The 27,099-nt window shown below is 37.3% G+C and overlaps 1 protein-coding gene across 1 annotated transcript in view; it reads right to left on the bottom strand.

Moving 5' to 3' along the window:
• The window catches only part of RAVER2 (ribonucleoprotein, PTB binding 2), an 89,783-nt gene that overhangs the window by 7,543 nt on the left and 55,141 nt on the right, over positions 1-27,099 (bottom strand). The window contains exons 9-11 of the mRNA XM_054720878.1: positions 26,628-26,896; positions 17,370-17,481; positions 16,074-16,210 (exon numbers count right to left, since the gene is read on the bottom strand). Coding sequence (XP_054576853.1) covers positions 16,074-16,210; positions 17,370-17,481; positions 26,628-26,896 — 518 coding nt within the window. The remainder of the gene's footprint in view (positions 1-16,073; positions 16,211-17,369; positions 17,482-26,627; positions 26,897-27,099) is intronic.

The following is a 27,099-nucleotide window of genomic DNA, read 5'->3' as shown; positions in this document are numbered from 1 at the left end:
GGAAAGGATCCTGGCCAGGAGGTGGTAACGGTTGAAACTGAGTTGATGGGTACAAGAGACTCCTTGTGGTTCTAGTCCAAGATGGTGATGTAGGAACATCTTGAACTCACCTCCAGCCATGGACAAATCAAGCCTACAGCTACAGATGGAGGCATTGCCTCTGAAAGAAACCCAAGAACTAGATAAGACACTCCTACACATTAGGCAAATGAGAAAAACACCTACATCAGGATGTGCAGAGACTGAGACACACTCTCGCCATAAACCCCACCCTCAGTGTGACAACCCATAACTAGGAGGGAACTCACAACCCTGAGCTTCTCCCCGAGGAGCAAAGGGTTTGAACACCACATCTGCACCTGAGAGATGAGCTTGGAAAGTCCTGGGGCGTGCATCCACAGGAAAGCCTGGGGGCTAGGCATCTGCTCTAACATACATCTACAAAACGACTGAAGTGATCTCCGAAGATGGAGGTGGCAAGCACATCCTCATGCTCTCCATCTGTGTCCCTGCAGGCTGTCGATGTCTCTGGGAAAGGAGCTTGTGTACATGTCTGGGTTTGGCAGCTGCCACCCAAAGGACACCTCTTGGTCACCTGGCTCTGGTGGCTAGCAGAGCTTGTGTTCATGGGTTCAACAGGATGGTAGCAAATAAACAGTTCTTAACTGGCCATCACCTCAGGGCTCAGGGCAGAGGGGCCAGACAGACATGCCCATCTCCCAGTCTTCCCCTGAAATAGGTATGTTCTAATACTCTAAAAGTTACTGCTTGAGTGTCTGAATGTAGGTGCTGAATGAGACTTGCCCCTTTGGGAAAGTGACAGGTTTTGGCACAACTTCAGCTACTGGGAGCCATGAAGAATAAAGTAGGCGTCTTGGATAATCACCAAGTTTTGAAGACAAGAAAGAGCTAGGGCAGGGTTGAATGATAAGGTTCATTTCTGACACAAGGCCACTCCTTCAAGATTGGGAGAGGTGACTGTTGTAGGTAATGCATAGAAACCAACACAGAGACTCAGGGAAAATAGAGGAATCAATTCCAATGAAAGAACAATATAAAAAAGACCTTAATAAAATAGAGATAAGTGAATTACCTGAAAAGGGTTCAAAATAACAGTCATAAAGATGTTCACCAAGCTCAGAAGAAAAATAGATGAACCATGTTAGAATTTTAACAAAGAGAAAATATAAGAAAGTACTGAACAGAAATCACAGAGCTGAAGAATACAGTACGTGAACCGAAAAATTCAATAGCAGGGTTCAACACAGACCACATGAAGCAGAAGAAAGGAACAGTGAACTTGAAAAGGGCAGTGGAACTCATCCTATCAGAGTAGCAAAATGAAAAAAAAGTGAATAAAACTTAGGTGGGTTATGGAACAATATCAAGTAGATCAACATTTGCATTATACGGGCTCCAGAAGGAGAAGAAAGGGGAAAGAGGAAGAAAACTTAATTTGAATAAATACTGGTTGAAAGTGTTTCTAACCTGGGGAAGAAAACAGACATCCAGATCTAGGAATCACAGAGATTTCAAAACAAGATAAACACAGAGACCCACACCAAGATATTATAACTTAAGTGTGAAAGTTAAAGACAAGGAGAGCATCTTACAAGCACCAAGAGAAAAACCACGTATTAATTACAAGGCAACCCCCATAAGACTATCAACAGATTTTCAGCAGAAAAGTGGGGAAATAGTAAACAATAATAGCACAGGAAATAGTAAATAGTAAACAATAATAGCAGGGAACTTTAACACCCATATTTCATTTCTGGATAGATCATCCAAAAGGAAAATAAAAAAGGAAATTGGCCATAAACTGCCCGTTAAAACGGATGGCCCTGACAGACGTATACAGAACGTTCCACCCCAAAGCAACCTAATACATGTTCTTCTCAAGTGCACACAGAACATTCCCCAGGACAGATCATATGTTAGGCCACAAAACAAGTCTCAATACATTTAGGATGACTAAAATCATATCAAGCATGTTTTCTGACCTCAATGGTAGGAAGTTAGAAACAATTACAAAAACTGAAAATTTAAAAATATGTGAAAAGAAACAACATGCTCCTGAACAACCAATGAGTCAAAAAATTAAAGGAATATTTTAAAAACACCTTGTGACAAATGAAAATGGAAATGCAATCTACCAAAACTTATGAGACACAAGAGCAGTTCTCACAGGTAAGTCCAGACCCAGCTGGGTGGCTCAGTTGATGTAAGGGAGCATCATCCCATACACCAAAAGGTTGTGGGTTTGATTTTCAGTCAAGGGCACATACCTAGGTTGTGGGTTCGGTCTCTAGTCAGGGCGCATATGGGAGGCAACCGATCAATGTTTCTGTCTCACATAGATGTATCTCTCTACCCTCTTTTTCTCTCCCTTCCTCTCTAAAATCAATAAAAAAAAAACATATCTTTGGGTGAGGATTTAAAAGTTCACAGTAATAAGTGCTTACATTAAGAAAAAAGAAATATCTCACATAAAAACTCTAACGTTACACTTCAGGGAATAAAGCAAAAGAACAAACCAAGTCCCAAGTAGAAGGAAAAAAATAAAGACCAGAGCAGAAATAGAGACTAAAAAGATAATATAAAAGATTAATGAAACTAAGCTGGTTTTTTGAAAAAATAAAATAGACAAACTTTTAGCTAGACTGATCAAGAAAAAAGACAGAGGACTGAAATAAAATCAGAACCGAAACAGATGTTACAAGTGATACAAAAGAAATACAAAGGATCATAAGAGACTACTATGAACACTCATAGGCCAACAAAATGGACAACCTAGAAGAAATGGATAAATTCCTAGACTTAATCATGAAGAGATAGAAAATATGAACAGAATGAGATTAAATAAAAAACTCCCAACAAACAAAAGTCCAGGACCAGATGACTTCACTGGTAAATGCTACCAAATATTTAGAGAAGAATTGATACCAAGCCTTCTAAAAGTCTTCCAAAAAATAAATAAGGAGCCAATACCTCAAATCTCATTTTATGAGGCCAGCAAAACCAAACAAAGACATTACAAGAAAAGAAAGTTACAGGCAAATATCCTTGATGAACACAGATGCAAAATCCTCAACAAAAATAATTAGGAAACTGAATTCAACAATACATTAAAAGGATCATACACCAGGATCACGTAGGCTTTACTCCAGGGATAGTACAAGAATGGTTCAACATTCACAAATCAATCAATGTGATAGACCCCATTAACAAAACCATGATCATCTCAATAGGTGCAGAAAAAGCATTTGAAAAAATTCACCATCCTTTCATGATTAAAAACCCTCAACAAAGTGGGTATCAAGGGAATGTACTTCAACACGATACAGGCCATATGTGGCCAGCCCACAAATAACATCTGACTCAATAGTGAAAAGCTGAAAGCTTTTCTTCCAAGAGTAGGAACATGTGAAGGATGCACACTTTTGACACTTTCATTCAACATAGGTTTGGAAGCCCTAGCTAGAGCAATTAAGCTAATAAAGAAATAAATGTACCCAAATTGGAGAGGAAGAGGTAAAAACTGTCATTATTTGTAGATAACATGGTATTATACAAAGAAAACCCTAAAGACTCCACCAAAAAACTGTTAGAATAAATGATTTCAGTAAAGTTACAAGATAGTAAATGAGTATATGAAAATCAGTTGCTTTTCTATACACTAATAATGACTATCAGAAAGAGAAACTAAGAAAATTCCATTTATGATACCATCAAGAATAAAAAACAAGTATAAATTTAACTAAGGAGGTGAAAGATCTGTACACTGAAAAGTGTAAGACATTGATGAAATAAACTGAAGAAGACAAATAAATGAAAAGATAGTCTGTCCTCATGGATTGGAAAAATTAATATTAAAATGTCCATGTTATCCAAAGTATTCTGCAGATTCAATTCAATTCCTATCAAAATTCTAAAGGCATTTTTCAAAGTACTAAAACAAATAATCCTAAAATATGTGTGGAACTACAGAACACTCCAAGTAGCCAAAGCAATCTTGAGAAACAATGAATTTGGAGGCATCCTGCATCCTGATTTCAAACTGACAAAGCTACAGTAATCAAAACAGTATGGCATAAAAAATACAGACACATGGAACAGAATAAAATGGCCAGAAATAAATCCACACATAAATGGTTAATTAATTTATGATAAAGGAGCCAAGAATGTACAATGGGGAAGGACAGTCTCTTCAATAAATGATGCTGGGAAAACTGAACAGCCATATGCAAAAGAATGAAACTGACCCTCACCTGACACCATACATCAACTCAAAATGGTTTAAATACTCGAGCATAATGAGAATTGAAAACACATATGTGTGTGTATACATATACCTAAAAGAAATTTTTTGTTTTATGAAGCATGTTGGTTTAAAAACATTTTAACATTGGGAAAATTATATCCTATACTAGAGGCCTGTTGCATGATATTCGTGCAAGAATAGGCCTTCCTTCCCCTGGCTTCACTCCCAGCCGCCCGGGAGCCAGCATGTCCCCGCTCTCTGGCTGCCTGGGAGCCCGCAAGTCCCTGCTCCTGGCTGCCCAGGAGCCCGCAAGTCCTCGCTTCTGTCCAAAGCACCGCTCCAGTAGCTCCCTCTGCCGCCCCCCTTACCCTCATAGCAGGCGTCACCCCCTCCCCACCGCTCCTGAGCCTGCATATGCAAATTAACCTCCATCTTTGTTGGGTTAATTTGCATATTCGCTCTGATTGGCTGTGGGCATAGCAGAGTGATGGTTAATTTGCATGTTTCTCTTTTATTAGGTAAGATAATAAAAGGCTAATATGCAAATCGACTGAATGGTGGAAGGACCGGTTGCTATGATGTGCATTGGCCACCAGAGGGCACAGTGGTGGTCAGTGTGCTCCCACAGGGGGTGCGCTGCTCAGCCAGAAACCGGGCTCATGGCTGGTGAGTGCAGCGGCAGTGGCGGGAGCCTCTCCCGCCTCCACTGCAGGCTGATGGTAAGGAATGAGGGGTCCTGGACTGTGAGAGGGATGTCTGCTGGGCTGAGTGGACCCCCCTCCCACCTCCTCAGTGCACGAATGTCGTGCACTGGGCCTTTAGTTTAAATATAATTTTAGAAATGAACTGTGCCTAATAATGCAGAAGTGAAAAAAGCTGAACTTGCAGCTATAAAAAGGAAAATAAGGGTTCGATTGAGATTCTAGAAAAACTGGTGGAGTTCTTTTTAGGTTCTCCATCAGATCCGACTCCACTAAAGAGACAAAACTTAGAAAAGGTAAAATGGGGCTAAAGATCATGTCTCATAGAAATATGCACTTGAAACCTATATGATCCTATTAAACAATTTCACCCCAATAAATTTAATTTAAAAATAAACTTAGGCCCTAGCCGGTTTGGCTCAGTGGACAGAGTGTCAGCCCACAGACTAAAGGGTCCCGGGTTTGATTCTGGGTCAAGAACACATACCTCGGTTGCAGGCTCCATCCCCAGCCCTGGTCGGGTGCAGGAGGCAACCAATTGATGTGTCTTTATCACATAGATGTTTCTCTGTCTCTTCCCCCTTCCTTCTCTCTCTCAAAAAAAAAAAAAATATCCTCGGGTGAGGGTTAACAAAAATAAATAAACAAAAATAAACTATAAATAAACTTGGTGGTGAACACAATATTGTTCTATAAATTAAAAAAGTAATAAGGTTAAGTTAAAATAAATTTCAAAAGTTTGCTTTTCTTAATTACAATTTTTAGCAAAAATCATTTTTTAAAAGTGCTTTCCAAGTTGTTATCTAGGATTAATATAAAAATAATCTGTGGTTTCACAATTATTGTTTAAAGTGGGTTTAGGTTTTTAAAAATACTTTATATAGGTAGTGTTTGTCACAAGGTTGAGATCTATCACAGTCCACACAAAAATCTTTTTGGCAAGGCTCACTGCATTATTTTCCCACTAGGTGGCAGCATTAGGCAATAAATGACAGGACTAAGCATCATACATGCCTTTCCTTTTTTGTTTCCTCTTCCCTCATCACACCACCTTTTCACACATTCTGTGGTTGATTCACTGGAAAAGGCAGCCAGCTTCCTGGCAGGAAACATGCCTTGTTGACTAAGAGTAACAAAAGATTACAACTCCCAGGTAAGTAGTATTCTCCTAATGTACAGCATAGCAAAGAGTAACCCAGTATGACCAGTGTTAAATGAAAAACAACAAAATAACAAACCGCCCTAACTGGGTTGGCACAGTGGATAGAGTGTCAGCCGGTGGACCAAAGGTTTGATTCCAGTCCAGGGCACGTACAGCGGTTGCAGTTGGGGCGCATACAGGAGGCAACCAATGGATGTTTTTCTCACATCGATGTTTCTCTCTGTCTTTCCCTCTCTCTTCCACTCTCTCTAAAAAATAAAAATAAATGGAAAAAGATCCTCCGGTGAGGATTAACAAACAAAACAAAAAAAAAAAAGCCCACAGTGTAAGCAGTCATATGAAACAGCTGAGATAATTCTTATGTTATTCTTTACATGAGCAATTTTCAAACAGTGTGCTGTAAGAATTTTAAAAACATGCAGTACCTGACTATATGGTCAGGGGCATTGACTTATTTCCCCTTAAACTGAAATTTAAAAAATAACAGCCAACACAACAATAGCCATAGGGTGTGAATGAATCAAAATTAACCTATGTTTTTCTTGGGGGGTGGGGAGGGGCAAAATATACTTTTTGGTGTGCCACAGAATTTTAGTATTTAGTTTACGTGTGTCATGACATGAAAAAGGTTGAAAATCACTGCTTACATTATTGAAACTAATGACCAAGTCAAAATGAAAAGTTGCTTAAAAGAAAATTTGACTTATTTTACCTATTTACTAAAAGAAGTGGGGAATGTTTGTGACATTATCATTAGATATTAGATTTAGGTGTTAAAAATATTCAATATATTTGCTCCCTGCAGGTGAGCTTCTTCCAACCATCTGACATAGATGTACCTATTTATCTCTATCTCAAAACCTGACATGTCAAACTCCACTTGCACATTCAAACTAATAGGATTATATAGATGGCTATAATGCTATTATCACTGCTAGAGCAAGTACTACAAATTTTAAACTGTTTTTTTTTAAATAATCTATTTCTGATGTTTTTTTTTCATTAACTGTTAAAATATTTAAGAAATGCAGTTTTTGAGAAAATAACTGAAGCTCAATGGCAATTATCTAATCTAATAATAGACAAATATGCAAATTGACCGCACCTTCGCTACACCCAAGCCACGCCCACCAGCCAAGCCACTCCCACCAACCAATCAGGACGAGTATGCAAATTACCCTAACAAAGATGGCGGTTAATTTGCATATCAAGACAGCGTCAAAAGAAGCCAAGAGCTGCAGAAGGGAGTAAAGCTTCGAAGAAGCAAGCCAGCGGGGGAGGAGGGGGGAGGAGAAGGGAGGAGCGAAGTCAGGGCCGGGGGCGAAGGGAAAAGCAGGCGGGCTGGAGGAGAAGGCGGGGCGGGCGACAAGGGCGGAGAGGAGGCGGGGTAGAGTGCAGCAGGAAATCCTATTGCAGGATTTTTCCTGCAATGGGAACGCTAGTCTATACTAATAAAAGGATAATATGCTAATTAGACTAAGAGACCTTCCGGACATCCTTCCGGACAAAGCCATGGTGATGGGGCTGAGGCAGAGGCAGTTAGGGGCGATCAGGCTGACAGGGGAGGGCAGTTGGGGGTAAGCAGGCCAGCAAGGGGGGGCAGTTGGGGGCGAGCAGGCTAGGGGGGGGGGGAGGGCAGTTGCAGGTAAGTTGGCCAGTGGGGGATGGCAGTTGGGGGTGAGCTAGCCAGTGGGGGAGGGCAGTTGGGGGTTAGCAGGCCAGTGGGGTGGACATTTGGGGGCGAGCTGGCCGGTGGGGGGGGGCAGTTGGGGGTGAGCAGACCAGCGGGGGGGGCATTTGGGGGTGAGCAAGCCAGTGGTCGGGGCAGTTGGGGGCGAGCAGGCTGGTGAGTGGGGGCTTTTGGGGGGTAGCAGACTAGTGGGGGGGCAGTTGGGGGCAATCAGTCCAGCCAGGGCAGGCAGATAGGGGTGATTAGACTGGAAGGGTGGGGCAGTTGGGGTTGATCAGGCTGGCAGGCAGAGTGGTTAGGGGCAATCAGGCAGGCAGGCAGGCAGGTGAGTGGTTAGGAGCCAGTGGTCCCGGATTGCAAGAGGGATGTCCGACTGCCGGTTTAGGGTTGGACATCCCCCGAGGGGTCCCAGATTGGAGAGGGTGCAGGCTGGGCTGAGGGACACCCCTCCCCCCATGCATAAATTTTGTGCACTGGGCCACTAGTCACTAATTCTAATCAACTAGAGAAATGGGAGGGGTAGCCATTTTAGTTTCTAATGATAACTAGATCTGGAATAAATGATTTCACTTGTTTGCTTATCAATAGATACTTTCAGGATCTCTTGTTTTTTAAAATTAGAGTCCTATATTTGTTAATATTGACAAAGTTGTGCAACCATCACCACAACCTAATTCCAGGTATTTTTAACCCTTTGCACTCGCTTGTTTTTTCTCGATTCCTTTATTCTAATGCTAACCGTGTCGAGTCACACTGGACATCCGAGTGCAAAAGGTTAAACACCTAACTCTAATATCTAATCTGTCATCACTCCAAAGAGACATCCTGTACCTGGTGGTAGTCATTCAACTCCCAATTCCTCTGACCTCTAGTCACCACCATCTGTTTCCTTTCTCTATAGATTTGTGTATTCCAGACATTTCATATACATGGAATCACAGAATATGTAAACTTTAATAATCTGGCTTACTTCACTTAGCATCATGTTTTCAAGGCTCAACAATGTTGTGACAAAGATCAGAACTCCAATTCCTTTTATGGCTGGATAATATTCCATTTATGGATATACCACATTTGTTTATTCATCAACTGATGCACACTTGAGTTGTTTCCCTTTTGGCTATTATGAATAATGCTATGAAAATTCATGTACAATTTGGTGCGTGGACATATATTTCAGTTCTCGTGGGAATATACCTAGCTAATATGGTAACGCTGCATTTAACATTTTCAGTAATTGCTAAACTGTTTTCCAAAGCAGCACAGCATTTTACATTTCCCCCAGCAACATATGAGGGTAACAATTTCTCCACATCCTCACCAACACTTGTTATTGTTCATTTTTCTTGTCTTTATTCTTCAGACTGGATAATTTCAATTGACCTCTTTCCAAACATGTTGATTCCTTCTTTTGCCTGTTCAAATCTGCTGCTGTGCCCTAGAAAACTTTTTCATTTCAGCTATCGTAGGTTTCAAATCCAGAATTTATATTTGATCCTTTTAAAATAATGTCTCATTGAAATTTTCTATTTTGTGAGACAGTGTTCTCATACTTTCATTTAGTTCCTTAGATATGGTTTCCTTTCATTCTTTGAATATACTCAAAATATGTGATTTAAGTCTTTGTCTAGTAAGTACAAAGTTTGGGCTTCCTTAGGAAGAGTTTCTCTCAATTGCTTTTTCTCATGTATGAGCCATACATTTTTACTTGTTTGCATGTCTCAGGTTTTCTTGTTGAAACTGGACACTTAATATGTGGCAACTCAGGAAATCAGATTGCACTCCCTCTTCAAAATTTGTTATTGTTCTTTATTGTTTTAATGACTTTTCTAAACTAATTATATAAAGTCTGTTTTCTTTGTTGTGTGTGGTCACTTAAGACTGTACTGTTAGCTTAGTGGCCAGATAATGACTGGACAGAGATTTCCTTTAACACCTGAAACCAATAAGGCTCCCAGGCTCTTTGTGGAGGGGCTGTGTGTGTGTGTGTGTGTGTGTGTGTGTGTGTGTGTTGAGTCATGCCTTCAACCCAGCCAGACAGCTAACAATTTGGTCTTCATTTTAGGGTCTTTCTTTCCCAAGCATGTGTAATCCTACACATGTACTTAGCTTTGTAAGAGTCCCAGAAAAATACAATTCATTTTTTCCATATTGCCCTTCTATCTTGTGACTTTGCAAAGTTTACTTATTAGTCTGATTGTTTTTCAGATTCTTAAAATTTTTTAATGTAAAGAATCATGTCATATGCAGAGAGACATTCTTCACTTTTACTTTCCTATTTTATACTTTTAAAAACTTTTTTTGCACTAAAACCTTAGGTAAAAGGTTGAATAGAAGTGGTAAAAATGTACAATTTTGCCTTGTTCTGACAACCTCTTTGTTTTAATTGGACATAGAGTCCATTTTCATTTAACTATTATCATCATTCAATTGAAGTTTTCCATTTAGTTGTTTTCTATTCATCCTATTTTTTTCTCCTTTCCTGATATTTTTGACTTAATCAAATGTTCTTAAAATTCCATGATGATAAAATTATTGACATTTTAGCTATACTTCTTTGTAATTTTTAACGACTGCTTTCTGGATTACAGTATGTATTCCATAATTGATCACAGCCTACTTAGAGTTAATATTGTTCTAATGTAATAACCCCACAAACATAATTTCATTCACCCCATTTTTTCCTTTGTACTATTGTCAAATATATTAAATCTACAAGCATTACAAACCCCACAATATTTTGTCATAATGTTGCTTTAAAATAAATTTTAAAAGAGAAAATGTATTTTGTATTTACCCACATTAATAGGTTGTTTTAACAAGTGGTTCTCAGTTGGGGGAGGTGGGATCTAATGGGTAGAAGACAAGAATGCTGCTAAATATCCAACAATGTACAAGACAACCCTGCACAACAGAAGTACCCAGCCCAGAATGTCAACAGTGTCAAGGTTGAGAAACTCTAGCTCAAGAAAATGTGTGTTACTATTCTGTGGTTGCTTTCATGATAATCGCATTATAACTTTGGTTTTCAGTATATTAACTAATGTGCCTAAATAATAAATGCTGCTTTTCTTTATCCTGTTTTGCAGAGGAGGTCTCTGAATTTCTCAGATCTGTAAGTCTTTTTTAAACCAAATTTGGGAAGTTTTTTGTTTTTTTTGTTTTTTTTTACCATTATTTCTTCAAATATTTTATGCCCCATTTATCTTTCTCCTCTCCTCCTGAGACTCCAATTATACTTATGTTAGACTGCTTGATATTGTCCCTCTGATCCCCAAGGGTCTGTTCATTAGTTTTTTTTTTTTAAATTTCCTTATTGATTAAGGTATTACATATGTGTCATCCCATTCCTCCCCAGCCGCCCCACTCATGCCCTCAACCCCCTGTTGTCTGTGTCCATTGGTTAGGCTTATATGCATGCATACAAGTCCTTTGGTTGATCTCTCCCCCTTACCCCCACCCTCCTCTACTTTCCCTCTGAGGTTTGACGGTCTGATTGATGCTTCTCTGTCTCTGGGTCTGTTTTTGTTCATCAGTTTATGTTGTTCATTATATCCCATAAATGAGTGAGATCATGTGATATTTATCTTTCTCTGACTGACTTATTTCACTTAACATAATGCTCTCCAGCTCCATCCATGCTGTTGCAAATGGTAAGAATTCCTTCTTTTTTACCGCAGCATAGTATTCCATTGTGTAGATGTACCACAGTTGTTGTTTTTTGTAACCTCTTTCTCTCTGTTCTTCATACCAAATTATTTCTTTTGATTTGTCTATGTTAACGGAACATTTTCCCCTCCTTTCTCTAATCTTCCTCTGAGACCAACCAGTGTATTTTTTTTTTCAGATACCATATGTTTCAATTCTAGAGATTCTATACTTCTTTTTTAGAATATATGTTTTTCCTGAAATTCCCTATCTGTTCATTTGGCCTTATTCTTTTAAAGTTCTTGAACATATCTATAGCAGCTGTTTTAGATAAGACTGTCTACTAAGACCAACATCTGGGTCTCCTTGGAGTCCTTTCTTCTTAATGGCAGGTCACATTCTGTTTTTTTCAGTTATCTGGTAATTTTTGTTTACTGGGGACTATAGATCATAGAGACTGTGGACTGTGTGATCTTCCTCTGAAGACTGTTGGTTTTTGTTGTAAGGAGTTAACTTTTCTGAACTCAAACACCAAATGGTGCCCTCTGTGCTGGGGAGGAGTTGTCTCTCTTCACAGGTCTTCCTTCCCATCTGTGCTTTCCACCAGGTCCCCTGGAGTCTCCCTCACACAAACATAGTTCCAGTCAGTCACGTGCACTTGGGCTGAGTTCACACAGAGATTCTGAGGCTCCTTCTTATGAAACTTCTTTTTCCGAAATTACTCCCTTACTTCTCAGTCTTCAGCTGGCAAGACTGCAACTTTCTGCATAAACTCGGGGGCGGGGGGAGATCAGTGCAGGTTCCCTCTTTCAAGGACGGACTCCCCTTCCATTTCTGCCTGCTGTTGGTCACTCTCCAGAGCCTACCAAGGGTTGTTTTTCTTTCATATTGAATACAATTTAGTAACAATTATCTGCAGGAGGAGTAATAGGACACAAACAACTTCACCAATACTGGGATGCCAACTAGGATTTTCAAGTGTGATAGTTTTATTGGAAAGAGGCATTATTATATCCATCTATATCTTGACATAGTCTTTTCTCCTAATCCTTACACACAGCGGCCGGCGACCACCAACCAACCAACCAACCAACCAACCAACCAGTCTCTATGAAACACCACCCCCGGGCCTGCAGAAACTTCTCCCTGGTATAATGGACATAGTGTGGGCTTTGGAATCAGAGACGTCACTTCCTAACTGCATGAACTTGGAAAGATTATTTATCCCTTTATGCTTTCCACTTGTATTATGCAGGCGGTCATTTAAATCGCACAAGATGGTTAGAAATACTTAATGCTTTTATTGCAGAGCATGTAGCAAGTGTTCAAAACAAAGCAAAAATGTTGGTTTCCTTCCCTTAGACCTCTTCCTCCATTTCAGCACTGGAAATAGAAGAATTCCTAAAACATGACCACCTTTTACTAGTTACTTTATTCCATTAGTAATATTTAGTTACGTTTACTTTATGAGTACGAAAGAACATGAGAGAGAAAGAACAAATCTCACTTTATGAACAAGCCTGAGGAACAGCAGGGCCTGCCCCAGGGAACACGGAATCCAGGGAGGACCCCCCTCACAGGATCTCTGGGTAAGCAAGGGAGAGGCAGGAGGAGGGCTGGCAATGCAAGAGGCGTCTTTATCACAGAATGTCTCCACGTGCAAATGGCCAAGTGGCTTTCTGTGGATACAAATATTCACAAACCACAGTAATCTAATAAAACTACTAATGAGAAAAGCAAGACCAATTTCAAAAGTGAAATAAAAGAAAGGTAAATAGAAAAAATAACCTTAAAACTTAAATCATACATTTAACTACATCTTAAAATAATAATTGTGCTTCTTCCTGTTTATAAAAATAAATTTTGTTCCTTATAAAGAAACAAACAAAAAAATTGCATAGAGACTATACTTTATAAATGTTTAAAATTAACAATTGATTATAAAATGTTTTATAATGTGTTTATATATTGCTTTATATAATTTTTAATATTTGCATTGTATTTCCTGGTATAAATATGACATAATTTGTATTCTCAGTCTTATAAATTATTGGAAATTTAGGTTGTTTCTCATTTTCACAGCTATACTGGGTGTACCGGTTAATAATGTGGATTTTTTTCAATAGGAGTTACACATATTTTGATATATATGTGATTTTATATGTATGCTATTTTGTTGTATTGACAACAAGCTTCAAAACTTCATATGTCAAATTTGCTGAAGGCGTTAACATCATAGATATTTTTACCCTTAAAAATGTTGAATTTCATGCCAAAAAAAGAGCATTAGAGGAAAGTTTTAATTCATTACTTTATTTTGAAGAAAAAGTTATCGTATACTTCGGGAAGCTTATGGTGAACATGCTCCATCTCAAGATACTTCTAAACGCTGGTTTAAATGCTTTAAAAGTGATGATTTCGATGTGAAAGACAAAGAACATCCAGGGCAACCAAAAAAGTTTGAAGACCAACAATTACAAGCATTACTGTATGAAGATGCGTGTCAAACTCAAAAACAACTTGCAGAAAATTAAACGTTGCTCAGCAAACAATTTCCGATCGTTTACAAGCAATGGGAAAGATTTTAAAGGAAGGAAAACGGGTGCTACATCAACTGAACGAACGACAAATGGAAAACCGAAAAGTCATCAGTAAAATGTTGCTTCAAGGGCACGAAAGAAAGTCTTTTTTGCATCGAATTGTGACTGGCAATGAAAAGTGGATTTATTTTGAGAATCCCAAATGCACAAAATCATGGGTTGATCCAGGTCAACCATCAACATCAACTGCAAGGCGAAATCGCTTCGGAAAGAAGACAATGCTCTGCGTTTGGTGGAATCAGGAAGGTGTGGTGTATTATGAGCTTCTAAAACCAGGTGAAACTGTTAATACTGATCGCTACCAACAACAAATAATCAATTTGAACCATGCTTTGATCGTGAAACAACCAGAATGTGCCAGAAGACATGGCAAAATAATTTTGCTTCATGATGACGCACCATCACACACTTCAAAACCAGTTAAAGACACGTTAAAAGATCTTGCCTGAAGTATTAACCCACCCGCTGTATTCACCAGACCTTGCTCCTTCAGATTACCACTTGTTCAGATCGATGGCACATGCACTTTCTGAGCAGCACTTCAAAACATACGAAGAAGTGGCAAGTTGGGTCTCTGAATGGTTTGCCTCAAAACAAGAAAAGTTCTATTGGGACGGTATCCACAAAATACCTGAAAGATGGGGAAATGTGTAGCTAGTGGTGGACATTACTTTGAATAAAGCACTTTTGATGTTTCTCTTGAAATTGTCATGTTTTCTTTTATTACAAAAATCCGCCATTATCAACTGGTAAACTATTCATAAAAGATTTTATACATCGCTGATTATTTCCTTGGCTTCTGTCACCTAGAAATATAACCAGCATCCACCCAGTGTCCTTACCTATGTCATTATTTAAAATGTTAAGTAATAAGGGAACAAAGGTGACGTTTTATGAAACATATAAGAGAATGCCTTCCAGGTTGTGTCCATTCATGACTGTTGTCCCGTAAATATAAGTACGCTGCCACCTAATTACATCATCTTCCAATCTATTCTCCCTCTTTCCCACGGGGATACAAGAGACCCTTACTATACGTTTTGCTAATATCCAGCTGCACCATTTTTACAGCCTATTTGATGTGCGTTTCTAGTACCCCATCATAAAAGCATATTTAGGCATCAGTTGTTCTACAGGAATTCCCACTGGTTTCCTTTTCTACGTTTATCAGAGACAGGGGAGGCAAGCACAGGGCTGCTCCCAGGAATCCAAGTGGAAGCGCTGCTCCCACAGAGAGGACAGAGGCGGGGAGAAGCTGACCACGCTGGGAAATGAGAAGGAATCAGAATTGTTCATCATTAAGACCTCATGATTACATATCATATACTGCTAACATGACACACATTCTCAGTTGAAGCCACTAAGAATAAACTGAAGGGGAAAAAAGCAAAGCAAAACTGACGTACGTAGGTAATGGTATGGTACATCTAACGAATATAATACTTTCCCTGTTATTGGCTGTTTGGTTTGAAAGTTAGCAGAACAGTACCTGCAATTATCATGTTTCTACATAAATGAGCAATGGTGAACAACAGAGGCGTTTCCCTGGGGTTCTTAGCCAGGTCTATACTGGGGTTAATCAGAGGTCAGCAGTTTTTCTGTAAAGAGCTACATTGTAAATATTTAACCCTGCAGCCATAAAGTCTCTATTGGAACTACTCAACTCTCCGCTGTGGCACCACAGCACTGCAGACAAGGTTTAAATGAATGAATCCGGCCGTATTCCAATAAAACTTTATTTACCAAACAAATGGTGGGCTGGAGTTGTTCTGTGGTTTGCCAACCAATACTGTAAACGATGACAGGTGAATAGTGCAAAATGATACTTAGCAATTTCTTGAATATGTCCTAAAATTCCAAATGGTGAGCAAAACAAATATTGTGTAGATCAGTGCAATTTTAATTTCCTCTGATAGTATAGGTAGGAATCACAATTTCATATTCAGTGAACTCAATATGTAGTTGAACCAATTTTTCTACATATCATCAAAATCTGAGACTCATTTACCTGTGCAAAATCACCAAAAGGCTGAGAATAAGCAATGCTCTTTTCCAAGGTGTGTTGTGATTCGTTTTCCTGAGAGACTGCCTCCAGAATGTTGCTCGCAATTCCAGTCTTCTGTAGAGTGGTTTTACTTGCAGGGGCTAAAGCAAAATCAATGCATATATTTTAGTTAGGTTGCTTTATTGTTAATTATAAACAGAGTACAAACTCATTAATTCAGCATATTTTCAAATAGAACACCAATTTTAGCTTGCCAGAATATATTTCTACATTATCCCCAGGAGAAAAAATATATAGAGTATATGATGACTTATTCATTTAAAAGAACTGAAAATGAAAGTTTGCCCTATGGTAAGTAATTTTGGTGGAAACATATATGTCTAGCCCTGGCTAGTTTGGCTCAGTGAATAGAGCATTGGCCTGCGGACTAAAGGGTCCCAGGTTTGATTCCAGTCAAGGGCACATGCTCTGGTTGCAGGCTCGATCCCCAATAGGGAACCTGCAGGAGGCAGCCAATCAATGATTCTTTCTCATCATTGATGTTTCTCTCTCTCTCCCTCTCTAAAATCAATAAAAAAATATTTTTAAAAATACATATATATGTATAATCTCCAAAACAAGGCATACAAAATGTAAATTAACCTTTCTTGTTAATGTAACAGTTGTAACTATCAATTTTTGGACCAGTTAAAAATACAGTAGATATACTAAAAGCATATTAAATTTTTTTCTGGCTATTAAAAACTTAGATATTAATGTTTAGATTCAAGAGAATACTCCATAAAATAAAGATAATGCACATTAAAAACGAAATCCATCTTTCATCTCTTCTCAACCAATCCTATTCTTTTATCCAGGGTTGACAGTTTAGAATTTATTTTCCCAGATTTACTTTGAATTCCACTTCTGCCGATGAGTAGCTCATAGGTTTTTGGTGTATTTGGCTAATACTCCAGATATATTAAATTACTTAGAAGTTTAAACCTCTATTTTAGAAATATGATTCTATCTGTAAAGAATTATTGTGCCAAATAATTCTTCTGCCCAATTATTTTTAATGATTCAATAATTCAATGTTAATTATATTCTTAATAAATTATAAAAATGCCTTCCTTAAAGTAAAATGCATTTTAAGGGTTAATTTTAGTTGTTCTTTCATTTTAAAGACCGGGGTCATAATTTAGGCTTTAATTGGTCAACAGGCATGATTTGTTTCTATCAAATTAAAAACTGAAGTAAAACTCATTACAGAAAGTATTCAATAAAACTCCAAAATATTAATACTGAGTTCTCACTCACATGATAAGCACACACTGGGCAACACACTCGCCAGGTTTAGGTACGGATTTTTACTAAGCCGGATTTCTTTGGGCGGTTCCCCCAAGAGTGAAGTCTGATTCTTAGAGGCAGCCTATTTGTCAAAAACAAAAGAGTAGGAACTTAATAAGAGGTACAAGAAAAGAAAAAGAAGAAGTAATGAAGAAATACTTCAATAAATCTAGAGTGGTAAAAACTTGTAGAAACTAATGCTTCTACCTATGAAGATATAAAGTTATGAAATATTTCTGGATATTGATTAAAATTATCACATTTCACCTGCTATTATTTTTTTCAGTAAGTTTTTAAAAAACTATTCTGGAACCATTGAACTTTAGCACTGAAAGAGAATTAAAGGCCATCTTGTACAACCTTCTCATTTGAACCAGGAGAGAATTCATCTTCACAAGAAAAAAACCAAATTTCATATCTTACTTCCAGAAACAAAGTTATCAACATTATTTTTAAAAAGCACATTTAGTATGTGTTGGAGTCAGGCCTGAAACCCTTTCTTTCTTAACAGCTATATTACATTAGCTAGAATAATGCTAATGGACCAAATGGCTTCACTGGAGAATTCTACCAAACATTTAAAGAGACATGAAACAAACATATAATCATCTTAATTGATGAAGAAAAAGCATTTGACAAAATTCAATACCCTCAGCAAATTAGAAATAGAAGGAAACTACCATAACAAAAGTCATGTATAAAAAAGCCATTCCGTATTTTCCAGCATGTAAGACGACTGGGCGTATAAGATTTTCCTGGGTTAAAAAGTTGTCTTATACGCCGGAAAATATGGTAGTCCAATATATCTAATCCATTATATCTAATCCCATCAATATAGTCCAATATACCGTATTTTCTGGCGTATAAAACGACTTTTTAACCCAGGAAAATCTTATACACCCAGTTGTCTTATACACCGGAAAGTACGGTATTATACTCAATGGTAAAAGACTGAAGATCAAGAATAAGACGAAGATGCCTTCACCACTTCTGTTCAACACAATACTGGAAGTTCTAGCCAGAGCAATTAAGCAGGAAAAAGATATAAAAGGCATCCAAATTAGAAACAAAAAAGTAAAATTATCTCTTTTTGCAGACATAAAAAAGATCACACAAACACTGTTAGAATTAATAAATGAATCTCAGGATACAAAAATCAACATGCAAATTAACAGTTGTGTTTGTATATACTAACAAAGAACAATACAAAAACAAAAAGAAAACAATTCCAGTAGAATAAAATACTTAGGAATTAACTGAACCAAGGATAAGTACTTGTATACTGAAAAACTACAAAACACTGTTGAAAAAAATTAAAGATGGCAAATAAATGAAAATACATCCCATGTTCATGAATTGGAAACAATACTGTTAAAGTGTCAATACTACCCCAAAAAATCTACAGATTCAATAATCCCAATTAATATTCCAACTTTTTTGCAGAAAATGAAAAACCCATCCTAAGATTCATATAGAATATTAAGGGACCCTCCAAAAGTTGCTGGAAGGTGAAAAAGAAACAAGAATAGAGGGCCCCCACTTTATGATTTCAAAACTTACTATAAAGCTATAGTAATCTTAACAGTGTGGTACTGGCATAAAAACAGACATACAAGTGAATGGAATAGAATAGAGACCCCAGAAATAAATCCCCACATATGCACATGGTTAAATGATTTTTAACAAGTGTCAAGATTATTCAATGGGGAATGGACAGTCTTTTCAACAAAAATACTGAGAAACTGCCCTAGCTGGTTTGGCTCAATGGATAGAGTGTCGGCCTGTGGACTGAAGGGTCCCAGGTTCGATTCCAGCTACGGGCACATGCCTGGGTTGCGGGGTCAACCCCCAGTAGAGGGCTTGCAGGAAGCAGCCAATCAATGATTCTCTCTCATCATTGATGTTTCTATCTCTCCCTCTCCCTTTCTCTCTAAAATCAATAAAATATATTTTAAAAAAATACTGAGATACTTGGATATCCACATGTAAAAGAATGAAGTAGATCCTTATCTACACCTATACAAAAATTAACTCAAAATGGATCAAAGACCTAACTAAATGTAAGAGCTAAAACTATAAATCTCTAAGGAAAAGCTTAGATGGAAAGCTTCATGATATTAAATCTGGCAATGATTTATTGGATATGACACCAAAAGTAGAAGAAAAAAAAAAGGTGAGTGACAAAGCAAGCCTTAACAAATTTAAGAACACTGAAACAATATCAGGTATTGTTCTGACCACAGGGGTATGAAGCTAGATATCAGTAACAGGAAAAAAAGTAGAAAATTCACAGATATGTAGAAATTAAACAACACACTCCTAATGGGTTAAAGAAGAAATAAAAGGGAAATTTAAAAAAATCTCTTGAGACAAATGAAAATGGAAAACAACATACTCAAAAGTTATGGGATACAGCAAAAGCAGTTCTAAGATGAAATTGTATTGTGGTAAATGCCTATATGAAGAAAAAAGTAAACAACCTAACTTTACACCTCAATGGATTAGAAAAAGCCCAAAATTAACCAAAGTAAGAAATATTATTTACTAGAGTTGAAATAAATAAAACAGACAAGAGAAAGGAAGATCAATAGAGTGAAGTATTGATGTTTTGAAAAGGTAAACTAAATAGACTAATGTTTAGCTAGACTAACCAAGAGTAAAAGAGAAAGGACTCAAAATTATAAATGAAAGAGGAGACATTATAGCTGATACCACAGAAATACAAAGGATCATAATAGACTATTATCCAGAAACATATGCCAACAAATTGGATAAACTACAAGAAATGGATAAATTTCTGGAAACATTCTACAAAGATTGAATCAAAGAAATTTGAACAGACCATTAATGAGTAAGGATTAATAAAAAAATTCCCAACAACAAAGAAGCAAAGATAGAGGACCCAAATAAAATCAGAAATGAAAGAGGTGAAGTAACAACCGACCCCACAGAAATACAAAGGATTATGAAAAAATACTATGAACAACTCTATTCCAACAAACTGGACAACCTGGATGAAATGAACATATTCTTAGAAAAATACAAGCTTCCAAAACTCAATCAGGAATAATAAAAAAAACCTGAATAGGCCGATAACTAGAAAAGAAATTGAAGCAGTAATAAAAAATCTTCTGGCAAACAAAAGCTCTGGTCCTGATGGCTTTACAGGGGAGTTCTGCCAAGCATGCAAAGAAGAACTAAAACCTATCCTTCTCAGACTATTCCAAAAAATTCAAGAGGAAGACACACTTCCCAGCTCTTTCTATGAAGTCAGCATTACCCTAATTCCAAAACCAGATAAAGACACCACAAAGAAAACTACAGGCCAATATCCATAATGAATATAGATGCTAAAATCCTCAACAAAATTCTAGCAAATAGGATCCAGCATTACATTAGAAAGATCATACACCATGACCAAGTGGGATTTATTCCGGGGATGCAAGGATGGTACAATATCTGCAAATTAATAAGTGTGATACATCACATAAAGAAATTGAGAGACAAAAATCACACAATCATATCAATTGATGTAGAAAAAGCATTTGACAAAATCCAACACCCTTTCTTGATAAAAACTCTCAGCAAAGTGGGAATAGAGGGATCATACCTCAACATAATAAAAGCCTTATATGACAAACCTACAGCCAACATCATACCCAATGGGAAAAAACTAAATTCATTTCCCCTAAGAATAGGAACAAGACAGGGATGCCCACTTTCAACACTCCTGTTTGATATAGCACTGGAAGTGCTAGCCATAGCAATCAGACAAGAAGAAGAAATAAAAGGCATCCGAATTGGAAAAGAAGAAGTAAAACTGTCATTATTCGCAGATGACATGATACTGTACATAGAAAACCTCAAAGACTCCAACAAAAAACTACTAGATTTAATAAATGAATTTGGCAATGTAGCAAGGTACAAAATTAACACCCAGAAAACTATGGCTTTTTTATACACCAATAATGAACTCACAGAAAGAGAAATGAAAAAAAAAAAATCAATCCCATTTACCATTACATCAAAGAATTAAGATACCTAGGAATAAACTTAACTAATGACATAAAAGACCTGTGCTCGGAAAACTACAAGGACATTGAAAAAAGAGATAGAGGAAGACATAAACAAATGGAAGAACATACCATGTTCATGGATTAGTAGAATCAACATCATTAAAATGTCCATATAACCCAAAGCAATTTATAGCTTCAATGCAATCCCCATTAAAATACCAATGGCATATTTCACAAACCTAGAACAAACTCTCCAAAAATTCATCTTGAATAAAGAAAGACCCTGAATAGCCACAGCAATCCTGAGAAAGAAGACCAAAGTTGGAGGGATCACAATACCAGATATCAAGCTGTATTACAAAGCCACGATTCTCAAAACTGCCTGGTACTGGCACAAGAACAGACATATAGACCAATGGAACAAAACAGAGAACCCAGAAATCGATCCAAGTCATTATGTTCAATTAATATTTAACAAAGGAGACAAGAGCATAAAATGGAGTCAAGACAGTCTCTTCAATAAATGGTGCTAGGAAATTTGGTCAGATACATGCAAAAAAAAAGAAACTAGATCACCAACTTACACCATATACAAAAACAAACTCAAAATGATTAAAGGACTTAAATGTAAGATGGGAAACCATAAAAATCTTGGAAGACTTTAGGCTGCAAAATATCAGACATATGTCATAGCAATATCTTTACTGATACAGCTCCTAGGGCAATGGAAACTAAGGAAAAAATAAACAAATGGGACTATATCAAATAAAAAGCTTCTGCACAGCAAAGAAACCATCAACAAAACAACAAGAAAGCTCACTGCATGGGAGAACATATTTGCCAATACTATTTCAGATAAGGTTTTAATCTCCAAAATTCACAGAGAACTCATACAGCTTAACAAAAGGAAGATAAATGATCCAATCAAAAAATGGGCAAAGGACCTAAGTAGACACTTTCCAAAAGAGGACATACAGAAGGCCGAGAGACATATGAAAGCATGCTCAAAATCACTAATCATGCAAGAGATGCAAATCAAAACAACAATGAGGTACCATCTCACACCTATCAGAATGGATATCATCAACAAATCAAGAAATGACAAGTGCTGGCGAGGATGTGGAGAAAAAGGAACCCTCGTGCACTGCTGGTGGGAATGCAGACTGGTGCAGCCACTGTGGAAAACAGTATGGAGTTTCCTCAAAAACCTAAAAATGGAACTCCCATTTGACCCAGTAATCCCACTTCTAGGACTAGATCCCAAGAAACCAGACACCCATCAGAAAGGATATATGCACCCCTATGTTCATAGCAGCACAATTTACCATAGCTAAGATCTGGAAACAGCCTAAATGCCCATCAGCAGATGAGTGGATTAAAGAACTGTGGTACATCTACACAATGGAATACTATACTGCTGTAAAAAAGAAGGAACTTTTACCATTTGCAATAGCATGGATGGAACTGGAGAGCATTATGCTAAGCAAAATAAGCCAGTCAGAGAAAGATAAATATCACATGATCTCACTCATATGTCGGATATAATGATCAACATAAACTGATGAACAAAAATAGATCCTGAGACAAGGTAGCAATGAACAAACCATCCAACCTCAGAGAGAAGGGGGGGGCGGATGGGGTCGTTAGAGATCCACCAAAAGACTTGTATGCATGCATATTAGCATGACCAATGGACAGACACTGGAGCAGTGGAGGCTTGCCCTCGGGGGTGGGAGTGGCCTGGGGGAGTCACTTCGGAGGAAAAGAAGACATGTAATACTTTAAACCATAAAAATAACTAAATTAATTAAAAATAAATAAATTCCCAACAATGAAAAGCTCAGGACCAAATGGCTTAATTGGTGAATTCTATCAAACATTTAAAGAAGAATTAATGCCAGTGCTTCAGAAACTCTTCCATAAACACTTCCTAATTTATTTTACAAGGCCAGCACTGCCTTCATATCAAAGCTAGATAAGGATACTACAAGAAAAAAGTTTAGGCCAATATCCCTGATGAACATAGGTGCAAAAATCCTCATCAAAATATTAGCAACCCTAAACAAAATATAAGCAACCTGAATTCAACAATCCATTAAAAGAATTATGCTCCACAATCCACTGGAATTTAACCTTGGGATGTAAGAATGGTTCAACATATACAAATCAATAAATATGATACACCACATTAAATAGATTAAAGGAAAAGAAACATATAATGGTTTTGATAGATACAGAAAACACATTAGTGAAAATTGAATATATATATATATATATATATGTAAAATAGAGAAATATGCTAATTAACTGGGACACCATAACGGGTCGACCGGACAGGAGGAGGTTGTGCGTGGAGCGTCGGGGGTGGGATGGCAGGGGCCTCTGCGCCTGCGCTGGGGGAGGGCCTGATCAGCAGTGGCCGTAGAGGGTGGGCAGTGCTGCGCACGCTGGGCTCCTAGTCCTTTCATAATAAAAGCTACTAACAGACCTCAAGATAATAAAAGCCATACATAAAAGACATGCCCACAGAGAAAATCATATTCAATGGTGAAAAGCTGAAAGTTTTTCCTCTGAGATCAGGTACAAGACACGGATGCCCATTTTATTCAACAGATACTGGCAGTCCTAGCCAGAGAGCAATTAGGCAAGAAAAAGATAAAAAGGCATCCAAATCAGAAAGGAAGAAGTCAAATAATCTCTGTTTGTACCAGTGGCATTTCTATATATTAATAATATACTATCAATAAGCTATTTTTTAATTAAGAAAAATCTCATTTACAATATCATCAAAAAGAATAAAATATTTAGGAATAAATTTAACTAAGAAGGTGAAAGATCTGTACACTGAAAAGCATAAGACATTGATAAAAGAAATAAAAAACAATACAACTGGAAAGATAGCCTTGTTAGCAGAATAATATCATGGAAGAAATAATATTTTTTAAATGTCCATACTACCACCTAGCTGGTGTAGCTCAATGGTTGAGCATTGACCCAGGAAACAAAAGGCCATTGGTTAGATTCCTGGTCAGGGCACATGCCCAGATTGCAGGCTCGATCCCCTGGCGGGGGGCCGCGCAGGAGGCAGCCGATTGATGAAGTTTCTCTCTCACGATGTTTCTCTCTATCCTCTCCCTTCCTCTCTCTCTAAAAAAAATCAATAAAAACATATTTTAGGAAAAAAAAAGTCCATACTGCCCAAAGCAACCTACAAATTTAATAAATTCCAATCAAAATTTCAATGGCACTTTTTACAGTAAAAGGGAAAGTAATCCTATAATTTGTATGGAACCCAAAGACCCCAAGTGGCTAGGGACATCTTGGGAAAGAATACATCTGGAGGCATTCCACTTCCTGTTTCAAACTATACGACAAAACCATAGTAATTAAAACAGATACTGGCATAAAACTTTGCCAAGATATTGACAAAATAGCCCAGAAGTAAACCCACGCATTTGTGGTCAACTATGTTTCACAAGAGTGCCAAGAATACACAAGTGGGGAAAGGACAGTCTGCCTGACTTTGGCTGTCATCTTGTGAATGGATTCTCATTTGTGTATCGCCTCATATCCAGTTTTTCTAGAGACCATGGTGCTTTCATTTACTATGAATTAAAGACCCTATGCAAAAAGATTAAGTAATTAATATATAAATTCTATTTGTTTAATTTCCCTCAATAACCCAAGCAATTAATGTTGCAGATAATTTTTTTTAAATGCATAAAATGCATTCTATGAAGTACTGCCCTAGTTTTATTTTTTAATTGTAGGACATTCTATCCATACATCCTGCTTGGACTAAGTGGCACCAAACCTCTTACAAATTCAGTATTATTTTGACATTTGAATATAGCCAACTAGGTAATTTTTTTCTCTCATATTCTCCTTGTAGCCTGAGTTTTACACCACTTGCAAGCCAAAAGGAATTTTAGAGTACAAATAAAGTAAAAATTAAATATATGTATTCTACCCACCAATTATAACACTTGTAAATGCCAGTGGTTTATAACCATTAAAATGACTGGGGCCCTAGCCGGTTTGGCTCAGTGGATACAGTGTTGGCCTGGGACCAAAGGGTCCCAGGTTCAATTCCGATCAAGGGTAGGTACCTAGGTTGCAGGCTCCTCCCCGGCCCTGGTGGGTGGGAGAGAGAGGGTGGGGGAAGAGCAGGCGGGGGGGGGGAGGGGGGGGAGAGGGAGGGACTTGTGCAGGAGGCAACCAATTGATTTGTTTCGCTCACATTGATGTTTCTCTCTGTCTTTCCCTCTCTCTTCCACTCTCCCTAAAAATCAATGGAAAAATATCCTTGGGTGAGGATTAACAACAACAAAATTGACTGGGTAAAACTTCCAGAATTAAAACAGAGTTTAGATTCTTTCAGACAAACCAGAGTGTAATAACTGACTTTGACATCTTTAATAAAATAAAACTGATTCTCCCTCTAAATATTAAAATAATACCTGAACTAACTACAGAATACATTAAAATAGAAAACATGAGTATATCTCAAAGAACAGCTTTATTATTTACTTATAAAGTCTTATAAACATCCCTATATAATAAATATTAATGATAACAAGTTTTTTTAAACTACAAAATTTTGAACTTAGTTTATATTTTATTTTTTTAATATCAAATATTTGTGTAAACCATGCATACCTCAAACTTTTTAAAGGCAAAAATTTATAGTACAAAATTTATATATAAATTATTTTACAGTAATAGACTTAAAAACCTCATTTTACACAAATTAAAATAATTTTATTTACTAACAAACTGGCAAGTAATTAAGCATAGTCCCAAACATCAGTTGATAAAACTTATCAAAAGATGGATTTTTGTTTGTTTATAGTAAGTTTCTTTAAGAGTGCAATATTTCTTCTATTTTGAGAAGTGTACACTATAAAAACGCCATCATGTCTTTGATATATAATAGCAATGATCTAGTTTGTAATTGATATTTCATACTTTGTATTAACTTCCTTTGAAATAAAAAAATAGTTAAGATTGCTTTGATATTTCATAAATTATATCACCTGTAAAATAAGCAAAAATTAGAATATTCTGGAATTAGAATAATCTCATTTAAGATAAAATTAAAAAGAACACCTATATACATATATAATTTATATAATGCATATGTATTTGTAACATACACCTGCATTGTTTGTGTATGTGTGTGTATGCGTATGCACACACAGAGTTTTCTTACCCCTGAACTCATCTCTGTGCTTTTTGGCTGACTCTGTTGTTGCTTATGGTGTCCTGCCAGCAAACCTCCAGCAGTAAGGTTCGGAAAGCTCTGAAGATAAGCCTGTGACCCTGAGAAATTTCCTTCTGCTATTCCCACGGAGGCTGGCTGTTTCTCCTGAGTATTCCCATGCCCTGGCCCAGCTTGTCCAGCAATGTGCTGATTTGCAAAGAACGGTAATAAGCCCATTCCAGCTGTTAGAGTTGTTTGAGTTGGAATCAGATTAGATGCTGTAGGGAACCACAAATGCCAAAAACTTTTGGTTAGACAAGCCTTATTTATAATAGTCCTTTTGATTTTGTTAAATGATAGGCAAAATGCAAACAAACATTGTTTAACCTATTAGAGAACAGTTAAATTCAAATGGGGTGGTTAGAAATTGTAAATTAGCAGGTTCCTAGGAAAACAAAAACCTATAACAGGAATCATGCCT

This window comes from Eptesicus fuscus, chromosome 9 (genome assembly GCF_027574615.1).
Source record: "Eptesicus fuscus isolate TK198812 chromosome 9, DD_ASM_mEF_20220401, whole genome shotgun sequence".
NCBI lineage: Eukaryota > Metazoa > Chordata > Mammalia > Chiroptera > Vespertilionidae > Eptesicus > Eptesicus fuscus.
The sequence above is the reverse complement of the archived record's forward strand: the minus strand, read 5'-3'. Positions and strand labels throughout refer to the sequence as shown.